General features: G+C 42.3%; 1 protein-coding gene and 1 long non-coding RNA gene across 4 annotated transcripts in view; one reads left to right on the forward strand and one right to left on the reverse strand.

Moving 5' to 3' along the window:
• PRMT9 (protein arginine methyltransferase 9) overlaps nucleotides 1-7,991 on the reverse strand; it is a 33,719-nt gene extending 25,728 nt beyond the window's left edge. The window contains exons 1-4 of one of the 3 annotated variants that reach the window (XM_006042853.4): nucleotides 7,585-7,988; nucleotides 5,136-5,284; nucleotides 2,708-2,944; nucleotides 2,034-2,201 (exon numbers count right to left, since the gene is read on the reverse strand). In XM_006042853.4, coding sequence (XP_006042915.3) covers nucleotides 2,034-2,201; nucleotides 2,708-2,944; nucleotides 5,136-5,284; nucleotides 7,585-7,773 — 743 coding nt within the window. In that variant the 5' untranslated portion in view covers nucleotides 7,774-7,988. Of the gene's footprint in view, nucleotides 1-2,033; nucleotides 2,202-2,707; nucleotides 2,945-5,135; nucleotides 5,285-7,584 lie in introns of those variants that run through there. The other 2 variants (XR_006545753.2, XM_025268145.3) reach the window with 2 other exon arrangements.
• Nucleotides 7,992-10,621: 2,630 nt separating this feature from the next.
• LOC112579979 lies at nucleotides 10,622-18,099 on the forward strand. The gene is made up of 2 exons (XR_006545754.2): nucleotides 10,622-10,768; nucleotides 16,580-18,099. It is a non-coding gene; the product is annotated as an uncharacterized LOC112579979 (long non-coding RNA).
• Nucleotides 18,100-25,232: the final 7,133 nt, after the last annotated feature.

Below are 25,232 nucleotides of genomic sequence, written 5' to 3' on the forward strand. Positions count from 1 at the left end.
TTATTATTATTGGGCTTCACTGGTGGCTCAGCAGTAAAGAATCCGCCTGCAATGCAGGAGACATGAGTTCAATCACTGGGTCAGCAGAGTCTCTGGAGAAGGAAATGGCAACCCACTCCAGTATTCTTGCCTGGAGAATGCCATGGACAGAGGAGTCTGATGGGCTGTGGTCCATGGGGCCATGACTTCAGCTGGACATGACTGAAGCACAGTATGGCGCTGTGCCTGCTGCTGCCAAGTCGCTTCAGTCGTGTCTGACCCTGTGTGACGCCATAGACAGCAGCCCACCAGGCTTCCCTGTCCCTGGGATTCTCTATTTTATACACATACACAACATTTTCAGTTTTTATGACTGCATATATTTAGAATGCAAAAGGCATCTCAAATCATCTGATATCTTCAAGTCTCTAGATTTGCTCAAGATAAAAATAAATCATTATTAATTATTATTATTGGGCTTCACTGGTGGCTCAGCAGTAAAGAATCTGCCTGCAGTGCAGGAGACATGAGTTCGATCTGGGTCGGCAAAGCCTCTGGAAAAGGAAATGGCAACCCGCTCCAGTATTTTTGCCTAAGAAACCCCAAGGAGAGAGGACCCTGGCAGGCTACAGTCCACAGGGTTGCAAAGAGTTGGGCATGACTTAGTGCCTAAACAACAACAAATTATTATTGTTATTATAAACCATATCTCTTCATTCAAAGCCAATACATCCTTTCTATAATACTATGTGTGAGAAAAAAGTGGATTAAGGTAATGTAACTTTGATTCATACTATGTACTGAATTGGGTACCAACCAAAAGTCACATTGAAGCTCTAACCCCCAGTATGACTATATTTGGAGATAGATCTTTACGAGGTTAATTAAGGCTCAATGAGGTCATAAGAGTGAAGTCCTAATCCGATGGGACCTGTGTCCTAATAAAAGTGGAGGTGATCACAGCAGTGATCTCTCTCTCCTCACGGCCACAGAGGAAAGGCCACGTAAGGACAGAGCAGGATGGCCATCTGCAAAGCCAGGAAGAGAGCTCCTGCCATAAACCAAATTTGCCAGCACCCACGATCATGGACTTCCAGCCTCCAGAGCTGTGAGAAGATAAACGTTTGTAGTTCCAGCCACCTAGGCTGTGGTATTCTGTTAACGGCAGCCTGATCAGTCTAGGACAATTGAGGACGCTGATTCTATAAAATGCGTTTAATATCTGCCTAAACAATCCAACAGGACTTCATGAAAACAAATAGAGACAACTGAAAAGCACAACTATCATGTAAATTTAAATATTCTTATACATATATGGAAGAAGACTTTTCAAAATCAGAGTCCCATGTATGACACAGTACAAACAAGCCCTGTTTCAACGTGAACTGAATTTCAGTAAGATGAAAAGAGAGACGACCCAGGGGAGGTAGTAACGCAAGTGCTGCACAGAGAAAACTGTATCTAAGAATGATAGTTGGTTGGACCAGACCAGATTTTTAAATCCCCTCTAGCTCTAAAATTCCATCCCCTTGTGATATGGATCAAAACGAAATAACACTAAAAAGCTGAGACTTCTGACATAATAGTCAAAGCATTTGAAGAGGGGAAGTCAAAATACGTCGACAGCTGATGCTTACAAAGTTTTCATTTTAGCCAAGAATATTAACACCAAATGTGATTAAGTCCATCAAGCTTAATCTACTCTTGCATTACGTTTACAATTTTTAAACAGCTATGGACCGCATAGGAGGTATGATCCATTTTCACAAATGAAATACTAGAATGAACAAAGATAAAGCAACTTGCTACAGCTGAAGTTTATTGATTGAATCCCTTGCTGCATATTTTTCTCAAAATCTTTAAATCTTCTTTGTCAAGAATATGACCTTATTATGAAAACCCATCTTATGCTGAACTATCCTATATCTGTACCTTCACAATATAAAGGTTTCAGCATTTCTATTTGGACTAGAAGCTAGAAATGTGAATATCTTAATTCTTAAGAAATAAAATAGTGGATTATAAATAGTAAAATTAGTGCATGGCGTTAATACCTTTCAGGAATGTGTTTTGGAATTTTTATGTCAAGCGACTTCATGTGCAAGAGTTTGATCCCTTCTTCCATCTCATTTGCTGCCACTACATCACAGGCCAGTTCATACATGGTCTTGGATAACTCACAGGCGTACACAGAATGTGCTCCAGCTTTCCTGGCAAACATGCTACAAGGGGAAAAAGTGTTCCATCAAAAAAATAATCTACTGTTTTCAAATTTCAGTGAAATTATGAAACATGGAGTTTCCCTTTTATTCTTCACAACCATTATTCACTCTGCATTTGAAAAAAATGAACTAATATTCTCACCAAGAAACAAATCAGACAATAAACCATAACATCCACCTTATTAAGACAACTGTCATGCAGAATGCTAATTAGACTTTTAAAAACTAGACTCAACCAGAATGTTAATGTAAAACCTACTCGTAAAAGCATTATGCAAAATTTCAATAACTCCACATGTTTCTTGGTGGCTATGTCAAGTTCTTAATAAAGTAAAAGTTATAGCGAAAATGACAATAATAATAGTTGCATGAATAATCATAACAAGATTATGAGAAATAAATTAATCTCTATTATTAAATTTCACTGTCAAAATTTTCCACGTGATAAAATCTTTAATTTACATTAGTATACATCTATATGTAATTAAAACACAATTCCAACAAACCTTAGTATTCCAGTTCCTGCTCCAATATCCAAAACACTTTTGGAGCCCGAACACACTGCCTTTTGGATTGCTGCGTTATAAATCGTATTCCTTTTGGTGTCATTAAGCATGATAAAGTGCCAGCGTTCCACCAACCAGTTTGCAACACGATAAAAATTCTCCTTTGCATCATTGAAATCAGGGTTTAGCTTCACTGCTTTATGAAAATACCCAGCTGCTTCATCTCTAAAGCCCATTCTAGAATGAGAAATGACAAATGAAACATTCAACTATACACTATCAATGCCTTGGTTCATGTCACTCATCTAGCCTGAGAACCCCTCTCCAGCACCCCAAATCCTACCCAACGCAAGTGTCGTCTCCTTGGGAAGCCTTCAGTGAGGACTGAGAGTCTCATTTACTTCTTTCCTTTCTGAATCCCTATTATATTTATGCATTCCAGGACACTAACAAGGACCTGACTATGAAATACTGCTTTACTGTCGTGTAGTAGAAGCTCTCCTGGTCATCTTCCATTTAAACAACTTTCTAGAACACCAGGATTCTAAAAATCACTTCCACTGTAAAAGATACTAATGCTTAAGGTTAGCAGGTGCCTCTCTACAGTGCTTTCAACTGAGCAGAATGGTCATCAAGAGTTAGCCATATTTGCAGCCAGACCAATTTACACTTGTTACTAAAATTATATATTTTGTTGTACTTGTTACTAAAATTATATATTTTAATTAAAAATAACAGAAACCAAGTGAATATGACTGCAAAGAGAGTCACTGTGTCTGAAGGAAAAAAAATCAAAGGTGAGTTACCCAAAAATTACTACTGAATTATATGTGAGCAAATCAACAATAAAAGATGGAAGGAAAAAACTATCAAACCAAAAAAAAAACTATCAAACCACCGTACTTCTTAAACCATCCAAAAACTCCCTCTCTTTGTAAAATAGCTCCCCACCTGTAGACCAACACACTGCACAGAGTTAGCTGCTGTGTAGCTCCCACAACGGATTTCAGAGTGGCCCGTACTCTCCTCAACAAGTGAGTTACCTGACCACGTGCTTGGATTTACGGCAAACTGCTATTCAAATTTCTAAATGTTTACTCACAATTTCTATTTCTATACCTCTCTGTTCAGTTCAGTCGCTCAGCTGTGTCTGACTCTTTGCGACCCCATGAACCACAGCACGCCAGGCGTCCCTGTCCATCACCAACTCCTGGAGTCCACCCAAACCCATGTCCATTGAGTCGGTGATGCCATCCAACCATCTCATCCTCTGTCATCCCCTTCTCCTCCTGCCCGCAATCTTTCCCAGCATCAGGGTCTTTTCAAATAAGTCACCTCTCCTCATCAGGTGGCCAAAGTACTAGTTTCCGCTTCAACATCAGTCCTTCCAGTGAACACCCAGGACTGATCTCCTTTAGGATGGACTGGTTGGATCTCCTTGCAGTCCAAGGGACTCTACAAGAGTCTTCTCCAACACCACAGTTCAAAAGCATCAACTCTTCAGCACTCAGCTTTCTTTATGGTCCAACTCTCACATCCATACATGACCACTGGAAAAACCATAGCCTTGACTAGACGGACCTTTGTTGACAAAGTAATGTCTCTGCTTTTTAATATGCTGTCTAGGTTGGTCATAACTTTCCTTCCAAGGAGCAAGCGTCTTTTAATTTCATGGCTGCAATCACCATCTGCAGTGATTTTGGAGCTCAAAAAAATAAAGTCTGACACTGTTTCCACTGTTTCCCCATCTATTTGCCATGAAGTGATGGGACGGGATGCCATGATCTTAGTTTTCTGAATGTTGAGCTGACTGGTAATTTATGCATCACACTAGTGTGTGGTCCACATGATGAAGAGAACTGAGTTAGTAGAACCCTTTCATACTCATACTTCTTTGCAAGCACCTCTAAGCGTTCCACCAATTTTAAAGAAACGGAATCAGACTATTCATTTTGGGTATAGTATAAGCAAAAAAACCATTCTAGAACCCAAACAGTGAATTGCACTCTTACGAAAGGAAATGGCAAGTTTCCAGGAAGTTCTGGAGAACAGGTTTATAAGAAGCTTCCCCAGCAAGGGACCACAGTGACTTCTCTGCCACCCTGGGAATCAGGCTATGTCCTCTCCAACAAGGTCTATATATCTCAGCCCAGAGAAAGGAACTCTTTCATGGATACCTGATCTCAGCCCCAAGGGCAGCAGCTATTACTCAGTATATGATGTAAAATTATTATATACTGTATCTACTACTCCTATACGCTTTTGAGTTCTCTTTACTTCTCACTAGCCAACTCTCTAGTCTGATCCCTTTAAAGTTAATCATTCTTTGGAGTAAACTTTCCCTGCTCAAATTACTGTACTACACATTTATCCAATCCAGACGGATCCAGAGTAGTTCTGAACTTGTAATACTGAAACCACTGCATACCTGAAGAGATGCTCCCCCATACTGTTGCAAATCACTTCATCATCAGGAAACAGTTCCAAGGCCTGCTCATAGCAGCCAAGTAGGTCTTGTGTTCGACTGAGAGCATCAAGTTCTTCAGCCCACCTGAAGAGCGTATACTGAAAAGTTTCCTTCACAAAAGAGAAGATAAATTAGTCAACAACATAAATGATGAAAGAATATTCAACATGGGTTGAAGAGTCCACAGAAAATAAAACTTAATGACAACTGAAAATCGCCTTAAGTCTTATTTGGCTTTAATAGACCCTGTTTGCTGAATAAACAAATGCATAAATGAGTAAATTTTATCACCAACATGGTAGTTAAAGGCAAAATTAAGACAGTTTGACCACTCTCCAAACTCTCCGTACTTGGCCTCCTCATCACATTCTCCACTGACCCCTTTCTTTGCGGATTCCTGTGTTTAGGAGTAAGGCCTTGACCCTCTGTTTTTCTCATTCATCCCCAAGGCATCACCTACATGTTGATGGATGCCACATCTACATCTCAAATCAAGACCCTCTCTTCTGAACCTCAGGCCCACAGATACCGCTCCCTAGTGGTCATCTCAACCAGGGGCTGCAGCCCTACCCAATCTCAAACTCAGCTCAACCCAAACATTTCCTGACCAGTGCACAGAGAAGAGCACTGAACATCAATCCTGTTCCTATACCGACAGAGGCCTCCCAGAGAGAAATTCAACATACGATCTTGAAAAAAATTCAAAATGTTCTAAACTGAACCCATAACATTCTTCTCACAAAGGTTAAGGTACCACCCAACCTCAGACCATGAAGTCACCTTATAATGCTACCTTAACTCCAAAACAATTAATTTCAAACCCAGCCAATTGTCTCTCATTATCTTTAAATCTGTCGCCACCTCTCCCCCCACTGTGGGGGCCTTTCACTCATACTTCATGCCCCTTTGCACCCAATACAATGTGGGCCTTGTGACCACTTGCGAAACAACAGCAATCGCCTTCCCACAGACACCCTCACTCCAGTCGCATCTCCCTCCCAACATTCTCCACGCTGCAACCCAGTGTAGACAGAGAAGCCTGCAGTCATTTCAGCTTTATCACTGACAACATTTATATCATCTTCACATATTTTCTACAGGAGAGTTAAACCTGAAACAGAATTTTAATGGAATTCACTAGAGAGACGAGGATAGGATGACGACTCTAGGGTGTGGGAGAAAAAAAAAAACAACAGATTATACTAAACGGATTAGGGAATTTATAGGTAAGGAGCTTGGTGTGGCTGAAGTGTGAGGATGGGAAGTAGAAGGAAATAAGACTAAAGAAATAGATCTTTCACAGAGGCCCATGAAAAGAAATATGGGGCTTTGTTTTGCAGAAAACAGAGCTAGTTACTTAACCCTACTGAACATCAGGAATTGAAATACAAACTTTATATATATTTTTAATACACACTGTCCCTGTTTTAAAAGAGGAAACTAAGGAACAAAGAACTGAGGAAAAAGCACTTGGATGGATCCATTATTTTACATCTGCCTACCTAGAAGAACAAACTCAATCTCAAGGTAACATTTTCTCCTCCTTGAGGCTAGCTGGTCCTGAAATTTACACTAAGTTTTTGTGAACTATAAATGTCTATATAAAATTGACATCTATTGGGAATAAGTTGGGGATTCTAGGATCCTATCCAAAATATCAACAGTCTTGAGGTTGAGAAACCTTGCATGAAATAAAGCGAAGTAGCATCAGGTTGAAAACTGAATGCAAAATTAAGCTAAATCATTTTTTTAAATTTTTCTAAAATAACCTGGGGGAGGAAAAAAAAAAGTACAGAACTTCAACAGAGTAATTCTCACAAATAATCTAATAATTGAAACTTAAAAGAATGCATCACCACATGATTACTTCAGGCTAATTCCAAATTTAATTCAGCATTCTCTCCACCCAACAGTAGAGAGGAGAGACAAGTGCAAATGCCCTGGGGCAGGAACTTGCTAGAATTAGATACAGGAGATGACTGAAGATCACTGAAGGCCTAGTGTGCAATACAACCTTTGGAATTTGAATGAAGTGAAAGTTTTGTAATAGAGGAATGACACCATCCGGCTTTTGTTATGAAAAGCTCACGTTGGCTGTGTTGCAGAAGACAGTCTCGTTTTCCGAGCCAAAGCGCACTGCAAAAGTCAACAGATGATTGAGGCTTGAATCAGGGTAGTAAAAAAGGTGGTGAAAAGAAATACGATTCTGGATGTAAATTTCGAGGGTCAGCAAACAATATTTTCTAATAGGCTGGTTGTGGTTGCGAATAAAAGAGTCAACGGTGAACCGCAAACAATAATAACCACCACCAGGCACTTAAGAGTCCACACTCCCTCCTCCAACTACCTACGTATTCATTTACTTATACAAGAACAGAGGATCGACCTGCGAGAGAAGGGCCCTCCTCACCTTTACATCGTCTTTCAGCTCGGGCGCCAGGCTGAGCACGAGGAGATAGTGGGCATAGGCGGTGCCGAAGTCCTGGGAACCCAGGCAATGCTCTGCGCTCTGCAAGGACCGCGACACCAGCTCGTCCCGCCCAGGTGCCCCGGCGCCATTCCCGGCGCTCCGGCGGGGCCTGGGCCGCGAGTTCGGCATGGCAGAGTCACCGACCGAAACCTGCGCCAGTAACACCAAAGGGAAGATGCTCTGGTAAACGGAAGGAGCAAACAGTCTCGGTGACACCACTTCCACGTAACTAACCGGAGCGCCAGAACCTGCGCAGGTAACCTATTCCATGGCCACCGCAAGCTCGCCCACCTTCGCCAGGCAGAAGCCCAGGAGGGCCGGGTCCCATTGGCTGGCGGCGCACGCTGCGCGAACGTCAGCACGCCCGACGTGAGCACGTCGTCCCCCTCCCCCGTTTAGGCGATAAGGCGCGAGGCGTCCACCGCGCGTGCGCATAGGGGACCTTCGTTAATAACTTCTTTCTTGTTCCGGCGTCTGACGAGAAACAATAATAGCTTTCTCCTTCTTTCCTGACTTCAGGAGTGTGTGACTTCAGATGGGACGCCTAAACTCGGCCGACCCAACCAAGCCGAAGCTGCACCCTCCCGCGAGGGAGGTGATACGTATGAGGAGAGACGGTCAGGCGTTTATGGTGATGTGTAAGACCTTTGAGTCGTAATCACCACATCTCGAAGTGGCGAAAGTGAAAAGAACTCGGAAATAGCAAAAGCACCCCAAATGGGGTAGAAGAAATGCTTTCACCGACGTTTTTAAAATCATCCTCACAGAACTTTGTGAAGTGTACCTCTTTATTATTCTCATCTTACAGACTGGGAGGGATATCCTGAGACGGTACTTGCCCAAGAAAATCACACACAGGCAGGGCTCAAATTCGAGTCCCTGGCTTCCTGTTCAGTTTTCTCTAAAACGAACTTAGGATTTATCTCAACTCTTCGGGGTTATCACTACTGTATACTGGGTACGTTATTACATTTTAGAAGTTTTTCTGCATTCAAGTGTGGACCCTAAGGGGTAAATTCAGAACTTTTAAACCCGAGAGGGTCAGTTCACTTCAGTTCATTTGCTCAGTCGTGTCCGACTCTGCGACCCCATGGACTATATAGCAAATGTATGTTTAAATAGGCCAGAAAGCAGGCTGTTCTGGTTAGCACAAAGTTTAAGTTAAATCATGTATAAGCAAGAATGACTTCCCCATACCTCAGTATGTGAGAATTTCTTCCTTCATCACTTCATGCAACTGAAATGCTAAGGGCTCTTTTGTCCCAATAAGATGTAGTAGAAGATGGAAAGACTACTTAACTGAAAAAAAAAAGTACATTCTAGTCCAAGCTTGGTCCTTCATGGCCCATTCAAGAACCATTCCTTAAGAGTATTTGAAAAAAGACCTAACAAAGCTGCTTCTACTTTGGACACAAGATGGACTGGACTATCAAATGAGATGGTTTATGTATCAGCATTATGTATATAATATACATTTAATGCTATGCATTATTACTCATATAGACTCTTTTAAAACATAGCTGGGTTATTAAAAATTAGATCACTAACACCTTTAAGCATTTGATCAGAAGTCTAGACAACTCATATCTTTTAAGAGACCATTCTAATAGACTACTGGGACCGTGCTCTAGAGCCTGTGCTCTGCAACAGGAGAAGCCATCACGATGAGAAGCCCTTGCACCACCACTACAGAGTAACCCCCACTCACCACAACTAGAGAAAGCCCACTTGCAGCAACAAAGACCCAGCCCGGCCTAAAAATTAATTTTAAAAAAGAGCACTTGAAGCTTAAAAATGATTGCTAAAACTAAGCAAAGTGTCACAGGAAAAAAAAAAAAAAAAGTCAAATGTAATTGGCTGGACTCTCTCTCCAGAAAGCAGAGGGAGACCTCCTAATCGTTCTCTCCAGAGATTTTGGTTTGGGGGAGTCACTTTAGACTTTATCATTCTGTCACCTCTGTGAGTCCCTGCTTCTGCTGAATCACGCAGTACTTCATTTTACAGATGATCTTGTACCTCAGGGTATGCTTTCCCATTCCACAGGGCAAGGTTTCTTTTCTCTTGTTTTGCCTTGTTTTGGTTTTTTGGTCTGTTTGGTTTGTTAAAATAACCAAACTACTTAAAACATTTAGACCACATGAAACCCAAAGTGGACATGTTATTACCAAGTCAATATAGGCTGAGATGGAGGGAAAACTTGACAGGAAGTGAGACAGGGCAGAAAAGAAAAGAAGCCAACTTCATTTGTTTCGTCATCTCTAGTATCAACCTGTGGGCAGTGACTACTGCTAAAAAAAAAATGCTAAGGATGCTTCCTGTCCTTTCTGAAAAACTTAAGATAACTTTGTGAGCTACTAAGTCTAACTTAAACTGAATGTTCTAGATAGAGAAATCACAGGTTATTTGCATTTCTTTGTGGTTTAACTTAGACACTCTCTTAGACACTAGGGAAAGTCACTTGAAAAAAAATGGAACTGACACAAGTAGCATGGGACATTTGCTCACCACAAGAAACTGAGATAGAAAACATATTTTAAGTACTATTTTTTCTTCCTTTATTACCTCATTCATGAGACTTAGAATTCCTCAAGACTATATATGTTTATTGAAGGCTAATTATATTTATTGACATTACTTTTCAGTTGTTTTGAAAGAACTGAAAGAACTATGTTTGATCACAAAGAACCCTGAAGTATGATGCGAAGCAGATGCACAATGTACATTTTACTTCTTGGTCCTTAGTCAAAGGTTTCTTTGAAAATATTGAAAGCATCATTCCTTTGTTCGCAATAGCCTTCCTCCTCTCCAACCAAAACTGTAATCTTTAACGACTCTTAAGAGTCTGATTCCTTCATTTATATGTTCTTTTTTTCACCCTCTCTTAAGGTTCTAAGAAAAACCTCACTGATGGGGAAAACCACTGCTGACTCAGAAGCAGGTTTAATTGTGGTTATCTTTCACTGTGTTCTAGGCAGCTTGTCAACAAACCACATATGCCAAACAAGGAAGCAAAACCAACTGAAGGGGTCTCAGCTTTCCAGTGTGCAAAAGTTGAAGGTTAACAGGGGAAGAAAGCTTACAGGAACTTCATTAACAAGGGATTAAACAGTTTACTGGACACAAGGTATCTTGGGTTTATATCTTCAAAGGAGACTCGTATGTTTTTCTCGCGATCTTGTATGTTCTATGGTTTGGAGTCCTGTTCTCAGCTCTGCGCATTTTAGGGTCATTTTGGCAGCTTTTAAACAATATCCGCACCTGGGCCTCATTTCCAAAGATGCTGATTTAATTGGCCTGGAGTGGAGTCTGGGAATGAGTCTTTTTAAGAGCTCCCTGGAGACGCTAATGTGCATACCAGGAATGCAGGGTGTGGGGCAGGTTGTTTTCTTTTTTTTAATTGGAGTATAATTGCTTTACAATGTTGTGTTAGTTTCTGCTGTACACCGAAGTGAATCAACTATATATATATATATACACATACACATATATCCACTCCCTCTTGAACCTCCCTCCCAATCACCCCCATCCCACGCCTCTGAGACAGGGCACCTAACTGAGCTCCTTGTGCTGTGCACTGGCTTCCCGCAAGCTATCTGTTTTACATATGGTAGTGTATAGATCGGAGAAGGCAATGGCACCCCACTCCAGTACTCTTGCCTGGAAAATCCCATGGACGGAGGAGCCTGGTGGGCTACAGTCCACAGGGTCGCAAAGAGTCAGACACGACTGAGCGACTTCACTTTCACTTTTTACTTTCATCCATTGGAGAAGGAAATGGAAACCCACTGCAGTGTTCTTGCCTGAAGAATCCCAGGGACGGCGGAGCCTGGTGGGCTGCCGTCTATAGGATTGCACAGAGTCGGACACGACTGAAGCGACTTAGCGGCGGCAGCAGCAGCAGTGTATAGATGTCAGTCTTAGTCTCCCAGTTCATCTCACTCTCCCGTTCCTTGGGGAAGGCTTCTATAGGGTTGCTGGTGTGTTTGAAGTACGTAGTGTAGGCAGTATAGGCATAAAGGCAGTTTGGGGAGTGGGAATATAATTTGTTTATGGCTTAACAAGAATTGTGAAGAGCCAACTAAATTCTTTGGAGTTGAAGTGATTGTTGTATGATGAAAAATAAAATGTTCATCATATTGAATTATTTGTTGGAGAGAAAATTTTATAATTGAATCAACAAAACACTACAGCCATAGTACAACTGCTTGGCTATTAAAATTTGCATTAATGGATTTTTCACTAAACATTCCCAGTTTCTTCCATTTTTAAAAAAGCTTTTACTGTAATTAGGATTCTTGTTGCTGTTGTTTTACATAACCCTTTCTAATTGTTCCCTGTACATTTCAAAATCTAGAATTCAAAGTTAGATGTAAAACTAACAGCGGCAAAACCAATGCTGACTTGAAAATCTGAGTGTACAGGGGCCTATGGTAGTGTGACAACAGTGTTCACAGGCAATGAAAGAGAAAATCCAAGTAGCAACCGTGCTTGGTTCTGGAGAACCTGCCTGAGTCTCCTGCTGGAAATACCAACCAAAATGTTGGTGCCAGAGATGGATTCCAAGTAATCTGAATAGAGCATGTCCTGACAAAGCATTCAGAAAAATGCTAAAAATCCACTTAGAGGAAAAAATCTAAACCTGGGAGTCACCTCAACTCTTTGCACTCCTCTCCCTGTTCCCCATCAATCATGACTAGTCCAGGTCCCAGCAGGAGCAAACTCAGAGGGCTTATCAATTAAAGAGAGTTTAATTAAAGGACTGCTGACAGAGGTCAGGGAGGTTCAGGGAATCAGCAAAGCTTGTGAGGTGTCCAGACACCAGCAACACCTGGAAGCTACTACCATCCTTTGTCCTGAAGAAGCAGAAGGAGAGGACTGCATTACCAGAACCCAGAAACAGTTGTAAGTATGGAAGAGAGGCCCCCTAACTGGAAGTATCGCCGCCGGCAGAGGAGAGAATTCTCTGACCTTTTTCTCCCCCTACCTACCAGTCTCTCAGTGATGGCTCCTACTAGCAGAACCCAATTCAAAGCGAGCTAGTATAGAATCTTAGATGACACAGTCCAGAGAGTCAGTCACCCTCCAGGGCACAGAGCAGGACAAAGAAAGGTAGGAAATGGTTCTGTAGCAAATGGAGGATAATCAGTGAAATCACCAAGTTTTACCTCTTGACTTCCTAAATTTAAAAAAAAACCTTCCCCCTCCTCTGATTGCTTGCTGCCCCTGCCTGCATTCATCTTTTTCATCTTTCCCCTTGTCTGTTACAATGGCCTCTCCTCCCCCAGGCTTCAGTCATGCACCTCTTAAATTCATCCTTCATCTTCATTGCTGTAACTGAAATTATCTAAAAAGCAAATTTCACAATTCATTGGCTCCCCAACACCTAGAGCTGTGTGTTATAAACTTCTTAAGAAAATAAGTTGTGTGGAGAATAATTCTAAATCCTAATCAAAGGTTTCCCTCAGGAGAGGAAAGGCAAGAGTCATGTTGAGTGTGTAACTTTCCACACTGAGATTGTACTAGATTGTACTAAGTGTGGATTGTACATTCCACACTCAGAATGTACTATTTGAGAATGCATTAAAGATCTGGGGTTCTTTAGTAGCTAAAAGGCCCAAGAATGTCTACTTATTGTGTCCTCCCTGAGCAAAATAAAATAGTTGACCCAATTAGAGTTTAGACCTGTGGAAGTAAATGAGTTGATAAGGGCACAGTTTTGACTTCTTTTTGTAGCAACCTTGGAGAAGAAAATGGAAACCCACTCAAGTATTCTTGCCTGGAGAATGCCATGGACAGAAGAGCCTGGGAGGCTACAGTCCATGGGGTCACAAAGAGTTGAACACGACTGAGTGACTTCTCTTCACTTCTTCTAGAGCCGGGGAGCTGCAACCGCTGACTGAACGAGAGAAGGCACCACAATGAAAAGCCCGTGCACTGCAGCTAGAGAGTAGCCTCCACTCACCACAACTAGAGAAAAGCCCATGCCGCAAGAAGGCCCAGAGCAGCCAAAAGAAAAGGCCAACCTCAGGTCCCAGGCTAGGCTTTCTGGTGTTGGCTTTTTACACCTTTTACATCAAAGGGCTCTCTGTAAGGAGATGTTTTAGCTCAGTGATTGTCAGGGCACGTGACAGGAGGCTGCTGTCTGAATCTGAATCCTAGCCCTGCCATTTGCCACTGAGGCATCTTGAACAAGTTAAGTTACTTAACTTCTAGACCTGAATTTCCTTATGCATAAGATGAGGATCATATGGTACCTATCTCTTAGCTTTGTTGTAACGATTGTAGCAGTAGCTTTGGTGTAGTAGTAGTACTGTTAGTCTCTAAGTCAGGCCTGACTCTTTGTGACCCCACGGACTGTAGCCCACCAGGCTCCTCTGTCCATGGAATTCTCTAGGCAAGAATACTGGAGTGGATAGCCATTCCCTTGTCCAGGGGAATCTTCCTGACTCAGGGGTCGAACCCGAGTCTCCCCATCACGGGCAGATTCTTTACTCTCTGAGCCACCAGGGAAGCCCACGGTTATAGTACCCAGATCATGTTAAGCCCTCAGTCAGAGTTACTTGTTCTTACTCTAGCTTCCTCTGGAGGGGAACTCATGATTCTCAGAGGAGCGAGGCTCCCACCCAAGAGGAGCTGTAGCGCCTGCCAGTTACCTGAGTCTTACTTGGACCTGGAGACCTATAACGGGGGTGGGGGGTGGGGGGAGAAGGGAAAGGAGACAGGAAGTCTTTCCTCCTCTTCCTACTGCCTCCCAAATAAACTGACATCTGCCTTAAGAGCTGTAAGTTCTTAACTCAGTTTTCTCCCATGATTGAGTTAAGGAAAGGAAGCAAATACAGTGTTTTTCTTGGTGCAATATAAAGGATAGATCTTAAATTGTGGTGACAAACCCACAGGTTTTTTGAACTTGGTGGAAAGTAATGATCACAGAAGATTCCAGTGACGTAGTCTTTGTGCAAGGTACTCACTGGATATGAACCAGATTATTACAGGCTCTGGGGAAACAGTAACTCATCTTGTGATCTGTCTTCAGAGCAGTTGGCTTAAACTATTCAGGACTCATGCTTTCCAAGCCAAAGATACCCTCTCCATCCCCCTTACGTGTAAGATTTTGATCAATACCCAATACCTTTAGGTCAGGGAACTATTTTGCATATGATGGGATAATGGTTAGGAGGCTTCCCATGTGGTGCTAGTGGTAAAGACTCTGCCTGCCAATGCAGGAGACTCAAGAGACTCGACTTCCGTCCCTGGGTCAGGAAGATTGCCTGAAGGGAATGGCAGTCCACTCCAGTATTCTTGCCTGTAAAATCCCATGGACAGAGCAGTCATAAAGAGTCAGACACGACTTAGCAACTGAGCAGAGCAGCAGAGGGATAAAGCTTAACTGAGCTGGTCCCATTGAAATAGACGTCAGAACCAAAGCTATGACGCCCAGTTGGCCTTCCATGCCCTCTTCCAAAGCCTGAGGGGCTTTGTTGAGCCCAGTTTGAAGCCACTCCCCTATAAGATTAAGTCTAAGCTCCTTAAGTAAGCCCAGGCTACATGATTTGGCTCCCGATTAACCCCTCTAGCCTCAGTCTCCAACATTTCCTGCTTCACTGTCCTCATTCACATTTTTGCTAAGGTAGTTCTCCCTGCCTTTATATAATGTGTTCCATCTTAGTATGCTCTGCTCACTCCATATCATCTTTACTTAGTTCAAAATTCCCCACTTCTCCAAATTGCTAATTCAGGCAAAGTATTCTTTCTCTGATTTCTCATAGTCACCTATCCATAACTCCATTTTAGCACATTTGGTTTTGATTTTAGTCACTGCTACTGCTGCTACTAAGTCACCTCAGTCGTGTCCGACTCTGTGTGACCCCATAGACGGCAGCCCACCAGGCTCCCCCGCCCCTGGGATTCTCTAGGCAAGAACACTGGAGTGGGTTGCCATTTCCTTCTCCAATGCATGAAAGTGAAAAGTGAAAGTGAAGATGCTCAGTCATATCCGACTTTTAGCGACCCCATGGACTGCAGCGTTCCAGGCTCCTCCGTCCATGAGGTTTTCCAGGCAAAAGTACTGGAGTGGTGCCATTGCCCTCTTGTGTCCAATTCTTCTGCAACCCCATGGACTGTAGCCTTCCAGGCTCCTCTGTCCATGGGATTTTCCAGGCAAGAATACTGGAGTGGGTTGCCATTCCCTTCACCAGGAGCTCTTCCCAATCTCCTGCATCTTCTGCATTGGCAGCCAGATTCTTTACCACTGAGCCACCAGGGAAGCCCCAGTTGTATAAATGAAGTAATGTGTTTATCCTCTTGACTAGAAAGTGAGTTCCTGGGACTCAGGAAGTATGCCTTATTCATTCTTTATCTGAAGCATTCTGAATAACAGGTAGAATTAATGAAGTCATTAAATGTCTGATGGGGACTATCCTGGTGGCCCAGTGGCTAAGACTGCACTTCCAATGAGTTGCCATGACCAGCTGCTACTGCTAAGTTGCTTCAGTCATGTCTGACTCTGTGCAACCCCATAGACGGCAGCCCACCAGGCTCTGCCATCCCTGGGATTCTCCAGGCAAGAACACTGGAGTGGGTTGCCATTTCCTTCTCCAATGCATGAAAGTGAAAAATGAAAGTGAAGTCGCTCAGTCGTGTCTGACTCTTAGCGACCCCATGGACTGCAGCCTACCAGGTTCCTCCATCCATGGGATTTTCCAGGCAAGAGTACTGGAGTGGGGTGCCATTGACAAAACTGGAATGGCTTCAGTGCAGAAACCAAGGGGTTTCCAATGCCCATAGATAAAGATTTGCCCAAGCAAATTCTAGAGGACATGTACATAATTTCAAGAAGTGAGCTCCAAATGCAAGAGAGTTTGGGTCCCGTTAATGTGCACCTTAAAAACAGAAGTTTCATAAACATTCTTGAAAAACATCTGCTTCTCTTTTCCAGGTACTTGCAACCTCAAATAAAGCAGCGCAGAAACACAGCACAGGAAGAGCTGGCAGGCAGCTGAGTTTTCTCTGAAAAGATACCTGGACCAGAAAGTGTTGGTTCTACCCTATCTGCCAGATACTCACCTAAATCCAGTTAGGGTAGCAGCATACAGAATAAATAGAACCTGAGGAAGATGAATAAATTATGTTTTCTCAGTATATTGTAATTCACCTTTATAATGAGAAATTTTTGTGACTCACTGAAAGTGGGAGTTGGACAGTTAGAATTTTTTTTCCTAGCCACACTGGGTCTTTATTGCTATGTGGACTTTATCTAGTTTCAGTGAATGGGAGCTACTCTTCCTTGTGGTGTGAGGGCTTCTCATTGTGATGATTTCTCTTGTTGCAGAGCACAGGTTCTAGACCTTGAGCTCAAGGGTCATGGTGCATGGGCTTTTGACCATGGTGAGTGGGATCTTCCCAGACCGGGGATTAAACCTGTGTCCCCTGCATTAGCAGGTGGATTCTTAACCACTGGATCACCAGGGAAGTCCAGAAAGTTAGGATTTATTGATGTTTCTCAGGGGTGTATGTATTGAATGCATTCTATATTGTAGGGACTGTTTTAAATAATTTAATGTTTCACCAATCAGCATCTTCCCTCTCTTTTTCTGGGACCTGTGTTAGCTTTCACCAGGTTATTGCGTTTCCCAGGTGGCTCAGTGGTAAAGAATCTGCCTGCCAATCTTGGAGATGCAAGAGACTCAGGTTCAGTTCCTCAGTAGAGAAGATCCCCCAGAGGAGGGCATGGCACTCCACTCCAGTATTCTTGCCTGGAGAGTTCCATGGACAGAGGAGCCTGGCGGGCTACAGTCCATGGGGTTTCAAAAGACTTGGACACAAGTTAGTGACTAAACGACAACAACAATACAATTTACCACACTTTTCTTCTATTGTCCTGCTTCCCTGGTAGCTCAGCTGGTAAAGAATCCACCTGCAATGTGGGAGATCTGGGTTTGAGCCCTGGGTTGGGAAGATCCCCTGGAGAAGGGAAAGGGAATCTTTCCAGTATTGTGGCCTGGAGAATTCATGTCGCAATGAGTTGGACACAACTGAGCGACTTTCACTTTATTCTATTGTCTTAAGCCCTGTAGATCCTGTGGGAAAATTGCATGTTTTTTCAAGTTCCCAATCCTTTGGCCACAATTGATTTCTTCAGGCTTGAGGGTATAACCCAAATATTTTCTAATAGGAAGTAAGAATGAAAGGGGGAAAAAGTAGACTCTCCAATAGCCAACTTCTAAAATGTAAAACCTGGGAGTTTTCAGTGACCATGTTCCTCATCATGTGGAGGAAACTAGCCTACAGTTGCAGGGGAGAGAGCTAACAGAGTAAAGCTGAACAGGGACAAAGAGGAAAGTATTATGGGTTGGTTGTTCAGTCACTCCTTGGATTCTGTGAATCATGAAGTTTTCCTCTGTGTCTAAGCTAAAGCTGAATTTGTTTCTGTTATTTGTAATGAAATGATGATTCATGCACTTGTGTAATTCCACTTAATCCTAACACCAATACTTTTAAGTAGTGACCGTAATTGACATTTTACAAATGAGTCCCAGAGTTAGAGATGGACGTTCTCCCTGGTACCCTATCTTGAAGAAATATTTTACAGTAACACCCAACTACATTATTCTCAGACCATCAGCTCCTTATTGCAAAATTCATGCTAAAGTTTAAGAAAGAGGAAACCACTAGGCTATTCAACAACAACAACAACGTGCATGCTCAGTCATGTCCAACTCTTTGTGACCCCATGGACTACAGCCTGTCAGTCTCCTCTGTCCATGGGATTTTTCCAGCAAGAATACTGGAATGGGTTGCCATTCAGGTATGACCTAAATCAAATCCCATATGATTATACAGTAGAGGTGACAAATAGATTCAAGGGCTTAGGTCTGGTAGACAGAGTGCCTAAAGAACTTTTAGCGGAGGTTCATGACAGTGTACAGGAAGCAGTGACCAAAACCATCCCAAAGAAAAGTAACGCAAGAAGCTAAAGTGGTTGTCTCAGGAGCCTTTACAAATAGCTGAGAAAGTAAGAGACAAAGGAGAAAGGGAAAGATATACCCAACTGAATAAAGGGTTCCAGAGAATAGCAAGGAGAGATAAGGGCTTCTTAAATAAATGGTGAAAGGAATAGAGGAAAACAATAGAATAGGAATAACTAGAGATCTCTTCAAGAAAATTGGAGATATCAAGGGAATATTTCATGCAAGAATGGGCATGATAAAGGACAGAAATGGTAAGGACCTAACAGTAGAAGAGATTAAGAAGAGGTGGCAAGAATACACAGAAGAACTGTACAAAAGAGGTCTTGTCGACCTGAATAACCACGATGGTGTGGTGGTCACTCACCTAGAGCCAGACATTCTGGGATGTGGTGTCAAATGGGCCTCAGAAAGCATTACTATGAATAAAGTTAGGGGAGGTGATGGAATTCCAGCCGAGCTATTTAAAATCCTAAAAGACAATCCTGTTAAAGTGCTTCACTCAATATGTCAACAAATATGGAAAACTCAGCAGTGGCCACAGGACTGGAAAAGGTCAGTTTTCATTCCAGTTCCAAAGAGGGGCAATGCCAAAGATTGTTCAGACTGGCATGCAGTTATACTTATTTCACATGCTGGTAAGATTATGCTCAAAATCCTTCAAGTTAGGCTTCTATAGCACATGAACCGACAACTTCCAGATGTGTAAGCTGGGTTTAGAAAAAGGCAGAGGAACAAGAGATTAAGTGGCCAACATTTGTTGGATCATGGAGAAAGCAAGGAAATTCCAGAAAAATATCTACTTCTGCTTCATTGGCTATGCTAAAGCCTTTTGACTGTGTGGATTATAGAAAACTGTGGAAAATTCCCAAAGAGATAGGAATACCAGAACACCTTACCTGTCTCCCGAGAAATCTGTATGCAAGTCAAGAAGCAACAATTAGAACCAGACATGGAACTACTGACTGGTTCCAAATTGGGAAAGGAGTATGACAAGGGTATATATTGTCACCCTTCTTATTTAACTTCTGTGCAGAGCACATCATGTGAATTGCTGGGCTGGATGAATGACAAGCTGGAATCAAGATTGCTGGGAGAAATATCAATAACCTCAGATATGCATATGATACTACTCTAATGGCAGAAAGTGAAGAAGAACTAAAGAGACTTTTGATGAGGGTGAAAGAGGAGAGTGAAAATGCTGATTTGAAACTCAACATTCAACAAACTAAGATCATGGCATGCAGTCCCATAACTTTAAGCAGTTAGAAGAGGAAAAAGTAGAAGCAGTGACAGACATTTTTCTTGGGCTCCAGAATCACTGTGGGCAGTGACTATAGCCATGAAATTAAAAGACGCTTGTTCCTTAGAAGGAAAGCTATGACAAACTTAGATAGCATATTATAAATAAAAAGCAGAAACATCACTTTGCTGACAAACGTGCATATAGTCAAAGCTATGGTTTTTCCAGTAGTCCTGTACAGATGTGAGAGTTGGACCATAAAGAAGGCTGAAAAAAAAATGTAGTCACTCAGTCATGTCCAACTCTTTGCAGCCCCCTGGACTGTAGCCCATCAGGCTCCTCTGTCCATAGAATTCTCTAGGCAAGAGTATGGGAATGGACTGCCATTCCCTTCTCCAGGGGATCTTCCTGACCCAGGGATCAACCCCAGGTCTCCCACATTGCAGGCAGATTCTCTACTCTCTGAGCCACCAGGGAAGGCTGAGTGCCAAAGAATTGATGCTTTCAAATTGTGGTGCTGGAGAAGATGCTTGAGAGCCCCTTGGACTGCAAAGAAATCAAACCAATCAATCCTAAAGGGAATCAATCCTGAATGTTCATTGGAAGGACTAACGATGAAACTGAAGCTGAAGTCCCAATACTTTGGCCACCTGATGTGGAGCCAACACTTTGGAAAAGACCCTGTTGCTGGGAAAGATTGAAGGCAAAAAGAGAAGGGGCAGCAGAGGATGAGATGGTTGGATGGCATAGCCAACTTGATGGACATGAGTCTGAGCAAACTCCAGGAGATGGTGAAGGACAGGGAAGCCTGGCGTGCCTCAGTCCATGGGGTTGCAAAGAGTCAGACACAACTTAGCAACTAAACAACAACAACAACATTATTCTACCTACCCTGCTTGCCAAGCAATTTTTCAGCTTGCTCTCTTCCAAAGGTACACACACACTGGGAAACACTGACTCCAAAATGATCGGATGTTGATTGTCTTGCCAGTAACAGTTCACATTATGAAATAATTTGCTGGTATTATTATTTTTAAATTAGGTTATTATGAGTGTGGTTAGTATGAATCATTTCTGAGAACTGGACATAATGCTTTAGAGTTTAAGAATCTGAAAAGTTGAGGGTCATATTAGACTAAACCTTCTTAGGGACTGGTTTTGCCTAGAACACTTGTACAAACTCTTTCTGGACATCTTAGCTGCACAGCTGCCATAAACTAAGATTCCTCAAGATGTCAAAGATAGAGGTTCCATCAACAATTGAGTCCTGGCCACAAAATTGAACTCTCTAGTCAGTTGTATCGCAACAAAGATTTTTTTTTAAATTATTAGTTTCCTACAGTACTTTTTGTCTCAAGATTAGCTATTATTAAGGTTTCAAATGGGCTGAGGTGACATCAGTAAAAATAGTAAAATGAGGAACTCCAAATTCCACCCCTCCATAAGAGTAACGAAAACTAGACAAAAGACTGTCAGAATCAACTTTCTTTGAACTCTGGAAGTTAGCCAAAGGCCTGCAACAACCCGGCAAAAATATTTTTTCAAGGAAAATAGCTGGTTCTTAGTAAGTACTAATGGGATTCCAGTCCCATCTCTCACTCCTTATATCAGCAGTAGCTGGGAAAATAACAGCCTGCATTTCTGGTACCAGAGTGAGTAAAGAATTGTTATTAGTTATTTGTTCTGATATGCCTGGTGGCTCCCTAGAATGGTGACTCAAAGGCATATATCTATTTTGCCTGACTCCAACTTCCCTGGTGGCTCAGTGGTAAAGAATCCACCTGCCAATGCAGTAGACACAGGTTTGATCCCTGGGTCAGAAAGATCCCTTGGAAAAGAAAATGGCAACCCATTCTAGTATTCTTGCCTGGGAAATTCCACAGACAGAGGAGCCTGGTGGGGTACAGTCCATGGGGTTGCAAAAGAGTCAGACACAACTTAGTGACTAAACAAGAACAACAGCAACTAGCCTAGTACTAAAGCTCCTTCCCAGGGTTATTTGTTGAAAATCTTTATAGTCTACTGTCTTAGGTTGCTGCTGCCAAGGTGGCCATTAATAACTGGGGCAAACAGGAGACCAAACAAAAAGCTTGTGAGGAAAATGAGTGTCCTGTAAGGACTTGCAAAGCTTTGACAAAGTCTTGAGAAGGTCAAAGGCCAAATGCATGCATAAGATTGTATGCATGTTCAGGAAAACCAAAAAAAAAGTCTGAAACTCTCACCTTCTACTGACTTTACAGCTCTAAGGCTAGTGTTGAAAGTAAGCCACAATAAACACATATGGGGCCTCTGCAAAGACTGGAAGATTGTTTGGTTCCAGGTACTGCTGCTGCTTCTGCTAAGTCGCTTCAGTCGTGTCCGACTCTGTGCGACCCCATAGACGGCGGCCCACCAGGCTTCCCCATCCCTGGGATTCTCCAGGCAAGAACACTGGAGTGGGTTGCCATTTTCTTCTCCAATGCATGAAAGTGAAAAGTGAAAGTGAAGTTGCTCAGTCGTGTCCGACTCTTAGTGACCCCATGGACTGAAGCCTACCAGGCTCCTCCGTCCATGGGATTTTCTAGGCAAGTACTGGAGTGGGGTGCCATTGCCTTCTCTGGGTTCCAGGTACAGATATACCTTATTATGTTTCAATTTATTGCACTTTGCAGACATTACATTCTTTACAAATGGAAGGTTTGTGGCAACCCTCCATCAAGCAAGTCTACCAGCAACATTTTTCCAATAACATTAGCTCATTTCATATCTCTGTGTGTCGGGAAGATCCCCTGGAGAAGGAAATGGCAACCCACTCCAGTACTCTTGCCTGAGAAATCCTGTGGACAGAGGAGCCTGACAGGTTACAGTTCATGGGGTCACAAAGAGTTGGACATGACTGAGCACAAGGCACCCTGATGTCACATTTTAGTAATCTCACCATTTTTCAAACTGTCTCATTATTATTATGCTTCTTATAGTGAGCTGTGACCAGAGATCTTTGATGTTACTATTTTAATTGTTTTGGGGCTCCATGAACCATGCCCATATAAGACAGAGAACATAATCAATAAATGCTATGTGTGTTTTGGCTGTTCCATCAGCCATCTGTTCCCTATCCTTCTCCCTTTTCTAGGGCCTCCCTTTACCCTGAGACACAACAATTTTAAAATTAGGACAGTTAATGGCATCTAAGTTTTCAGGTGAAAGGAAGACTGTCACTAAGTCATGTCCAACTCTTTGCAACCCCATGGACTGTAGCCCACCAGGCTCCTCTGACCATGGGATTTCCCAGGTAAGAATAAGGGATCGGGGTGCCATTCCCTTCTTCAGGGGATCTTCCCAACCCAGGATTGAACACATGTCTTCTGCAGCTCCTGCATCGGTAGGCAGATTCTTTACTACTGCACCACCTAGGAAGCCTCCCATGTTTCTCAATTTAAATAAAAAATTAGAAATGATTAAGCTTAGTGAGGAAATCAAGCCAGGCTGAAAGCTAGGCCTCTTGAACCAGTTGCCCAAGTTGTGAATACAAAGGAAAAGTTATTATAAGGAAATTAAAAGTGCTACTCCAGCAAATACATGAATGATGAGGAAGCAAAACAGCCTTGTTGCTGATATGGAGAAAGTTTTAGTGAATCAAACCATCCACAACGTCCCCTTAAGCCAAAGCCTAATGCAGAGCACAGCCCTAACTAACTCTTCAGCTCTATGAAGGTTGAGAGGGGCACGGAAGCTGCAGAAGAAAAGTTTGAAGCTAGCCGAGGTTGGTTCATAAGGTTTAAAAAAAGAAGCCATCTCTATAACATAAAAGTGCAAGGTGAAGTAGCAAGGACTGTTCTAGAAGCTAGAGCAAGTCATCAAGATCTAAGATAATTAATGAAGGTGGTTACACTAAACAACAGGTTTTCAAAGTAGCTGAAACAACCGTATATTGGAGGAAGATGCCATCGAGGACTATCATAGCTAGAGAGAAGTCAATGTCTGCCTTCAAAACTTCAAAGGACAGGCTGACTCTTTTGCTGGGGCCAGCACAGCTGGTGACTTTAAGTTGAAGCCAATGCTCACTTACTATTCTGAAACTCCTAGGACCTTTAAGAATTATGTTAAATCTACTCCGCCTGTACTCTGTAAATGGAACAACGAAGCCTAGATGACAGCCTACTGTTTACAACATGGTTTACTGAATATTTTAAGCCCAATGTTAAGAGCTACTGCTCAGAAAAGAGTTTCCTTTGAAAATATTCCATTCATTGACAATGAACCTGGTCATCCAAGAGTCTCTGGTATGGATTTACAGTGAGATTAATGTTATTTTCTTTCTTTTTCAACAAATTCTTAAAATTATTTATTTAAATTTATTTTTATGAGCTTCCCAGGTGGTGCAGTGGTAAAGAATCTGCTTGCCAATGCAAGAGATGCAAGAGACTCGGGTACGCTCCCTGGGTAGGGAAAGTCCCCTAGAGAAGGACATGGCAACCCACCCCAATATTTTTGCCTGGGAAATCCCATGGACAGATGAGCTTTCGGGCTACAGTCCACAGGGTTGCAAAGAGTTGGACGTGACTGAGCACCACCACCCATTATTTATTTGGCTGTGATGGTTCTCAGTTGGCACTTAGAATCTTTAGTTGTGCCATGTGGGATCTAGTTCCCTGACCAGAGATCAAACCCAGGCTCCCTGCATAAGGAGTAAAACGTCTTAACTACTGGGCCACCAGGGAAGATTCTTATTGATTTCAACAATATTGTGCTTACTAACACATTTATTCTGCTGTCCATGAATCAAGGATTAATTTTGACTTTTAAGTCTTATTTTAGATATACATTTTGTAAGGCTATAGCTGTCATAGATACTGATTCCTCTGGGCAAAGTAAATTGGAAAACTTTTGGAAGGATTCACAGTTCTAGATGCCGTTAAGAACATTTGTGATTCATGGGAAGAGGTCTTAATGCCAACATTAACAGGAAGATAAAAGAAGTTGATTCCTGTCCTCATGGGTAACTCTGAGGGATTCAAGACTTCAGTGGAGGAAGTAACTGCAGATGTGGTAGAAATAGCAAGAGAATTAGAATTAGAAGTGGAGCCTGAAGATGTGACTGAATACTGCAAACTCACAATAAAACTTTAATGAAGAGTTGCTTCCTAAAGATGTACAAAGAAAGTGTTTTCTTGAGATGGAATCTACTTCAAGTGAAAATGTTGTTTGAACAACAAACTATGAAGTTTGTTGAACAACAGGATTTAGAATATTATATAAACTTCATTGATAAGGCAATAGCAGGGTTTGAGAAGCTTGATTCATTTTTTAAGTTCTGCGGTGGGTAAAATCCTGTCAAACAGCGTTACATGCTACAGAGAAATTGTTCATGAAAGGAAGAGTCAATCAATGTAGCAAACTTC

Source organism: Bubalus bubalis, chromosome 17 (genome assembly GCF_019923935.1).
Source record: "Bubalus bubalis isolate 160015118507 breed Murrah chromosome 17, NDDB_SH_1, whole genome shotgun sequence".
In the NCBI taxonomy this organism is placed as follows: Eukaryota; Metazoa; Chordata; class Mammalia; order Artiodactyla; family Bovidae; genus Bubalus; species Bubalus bubalis.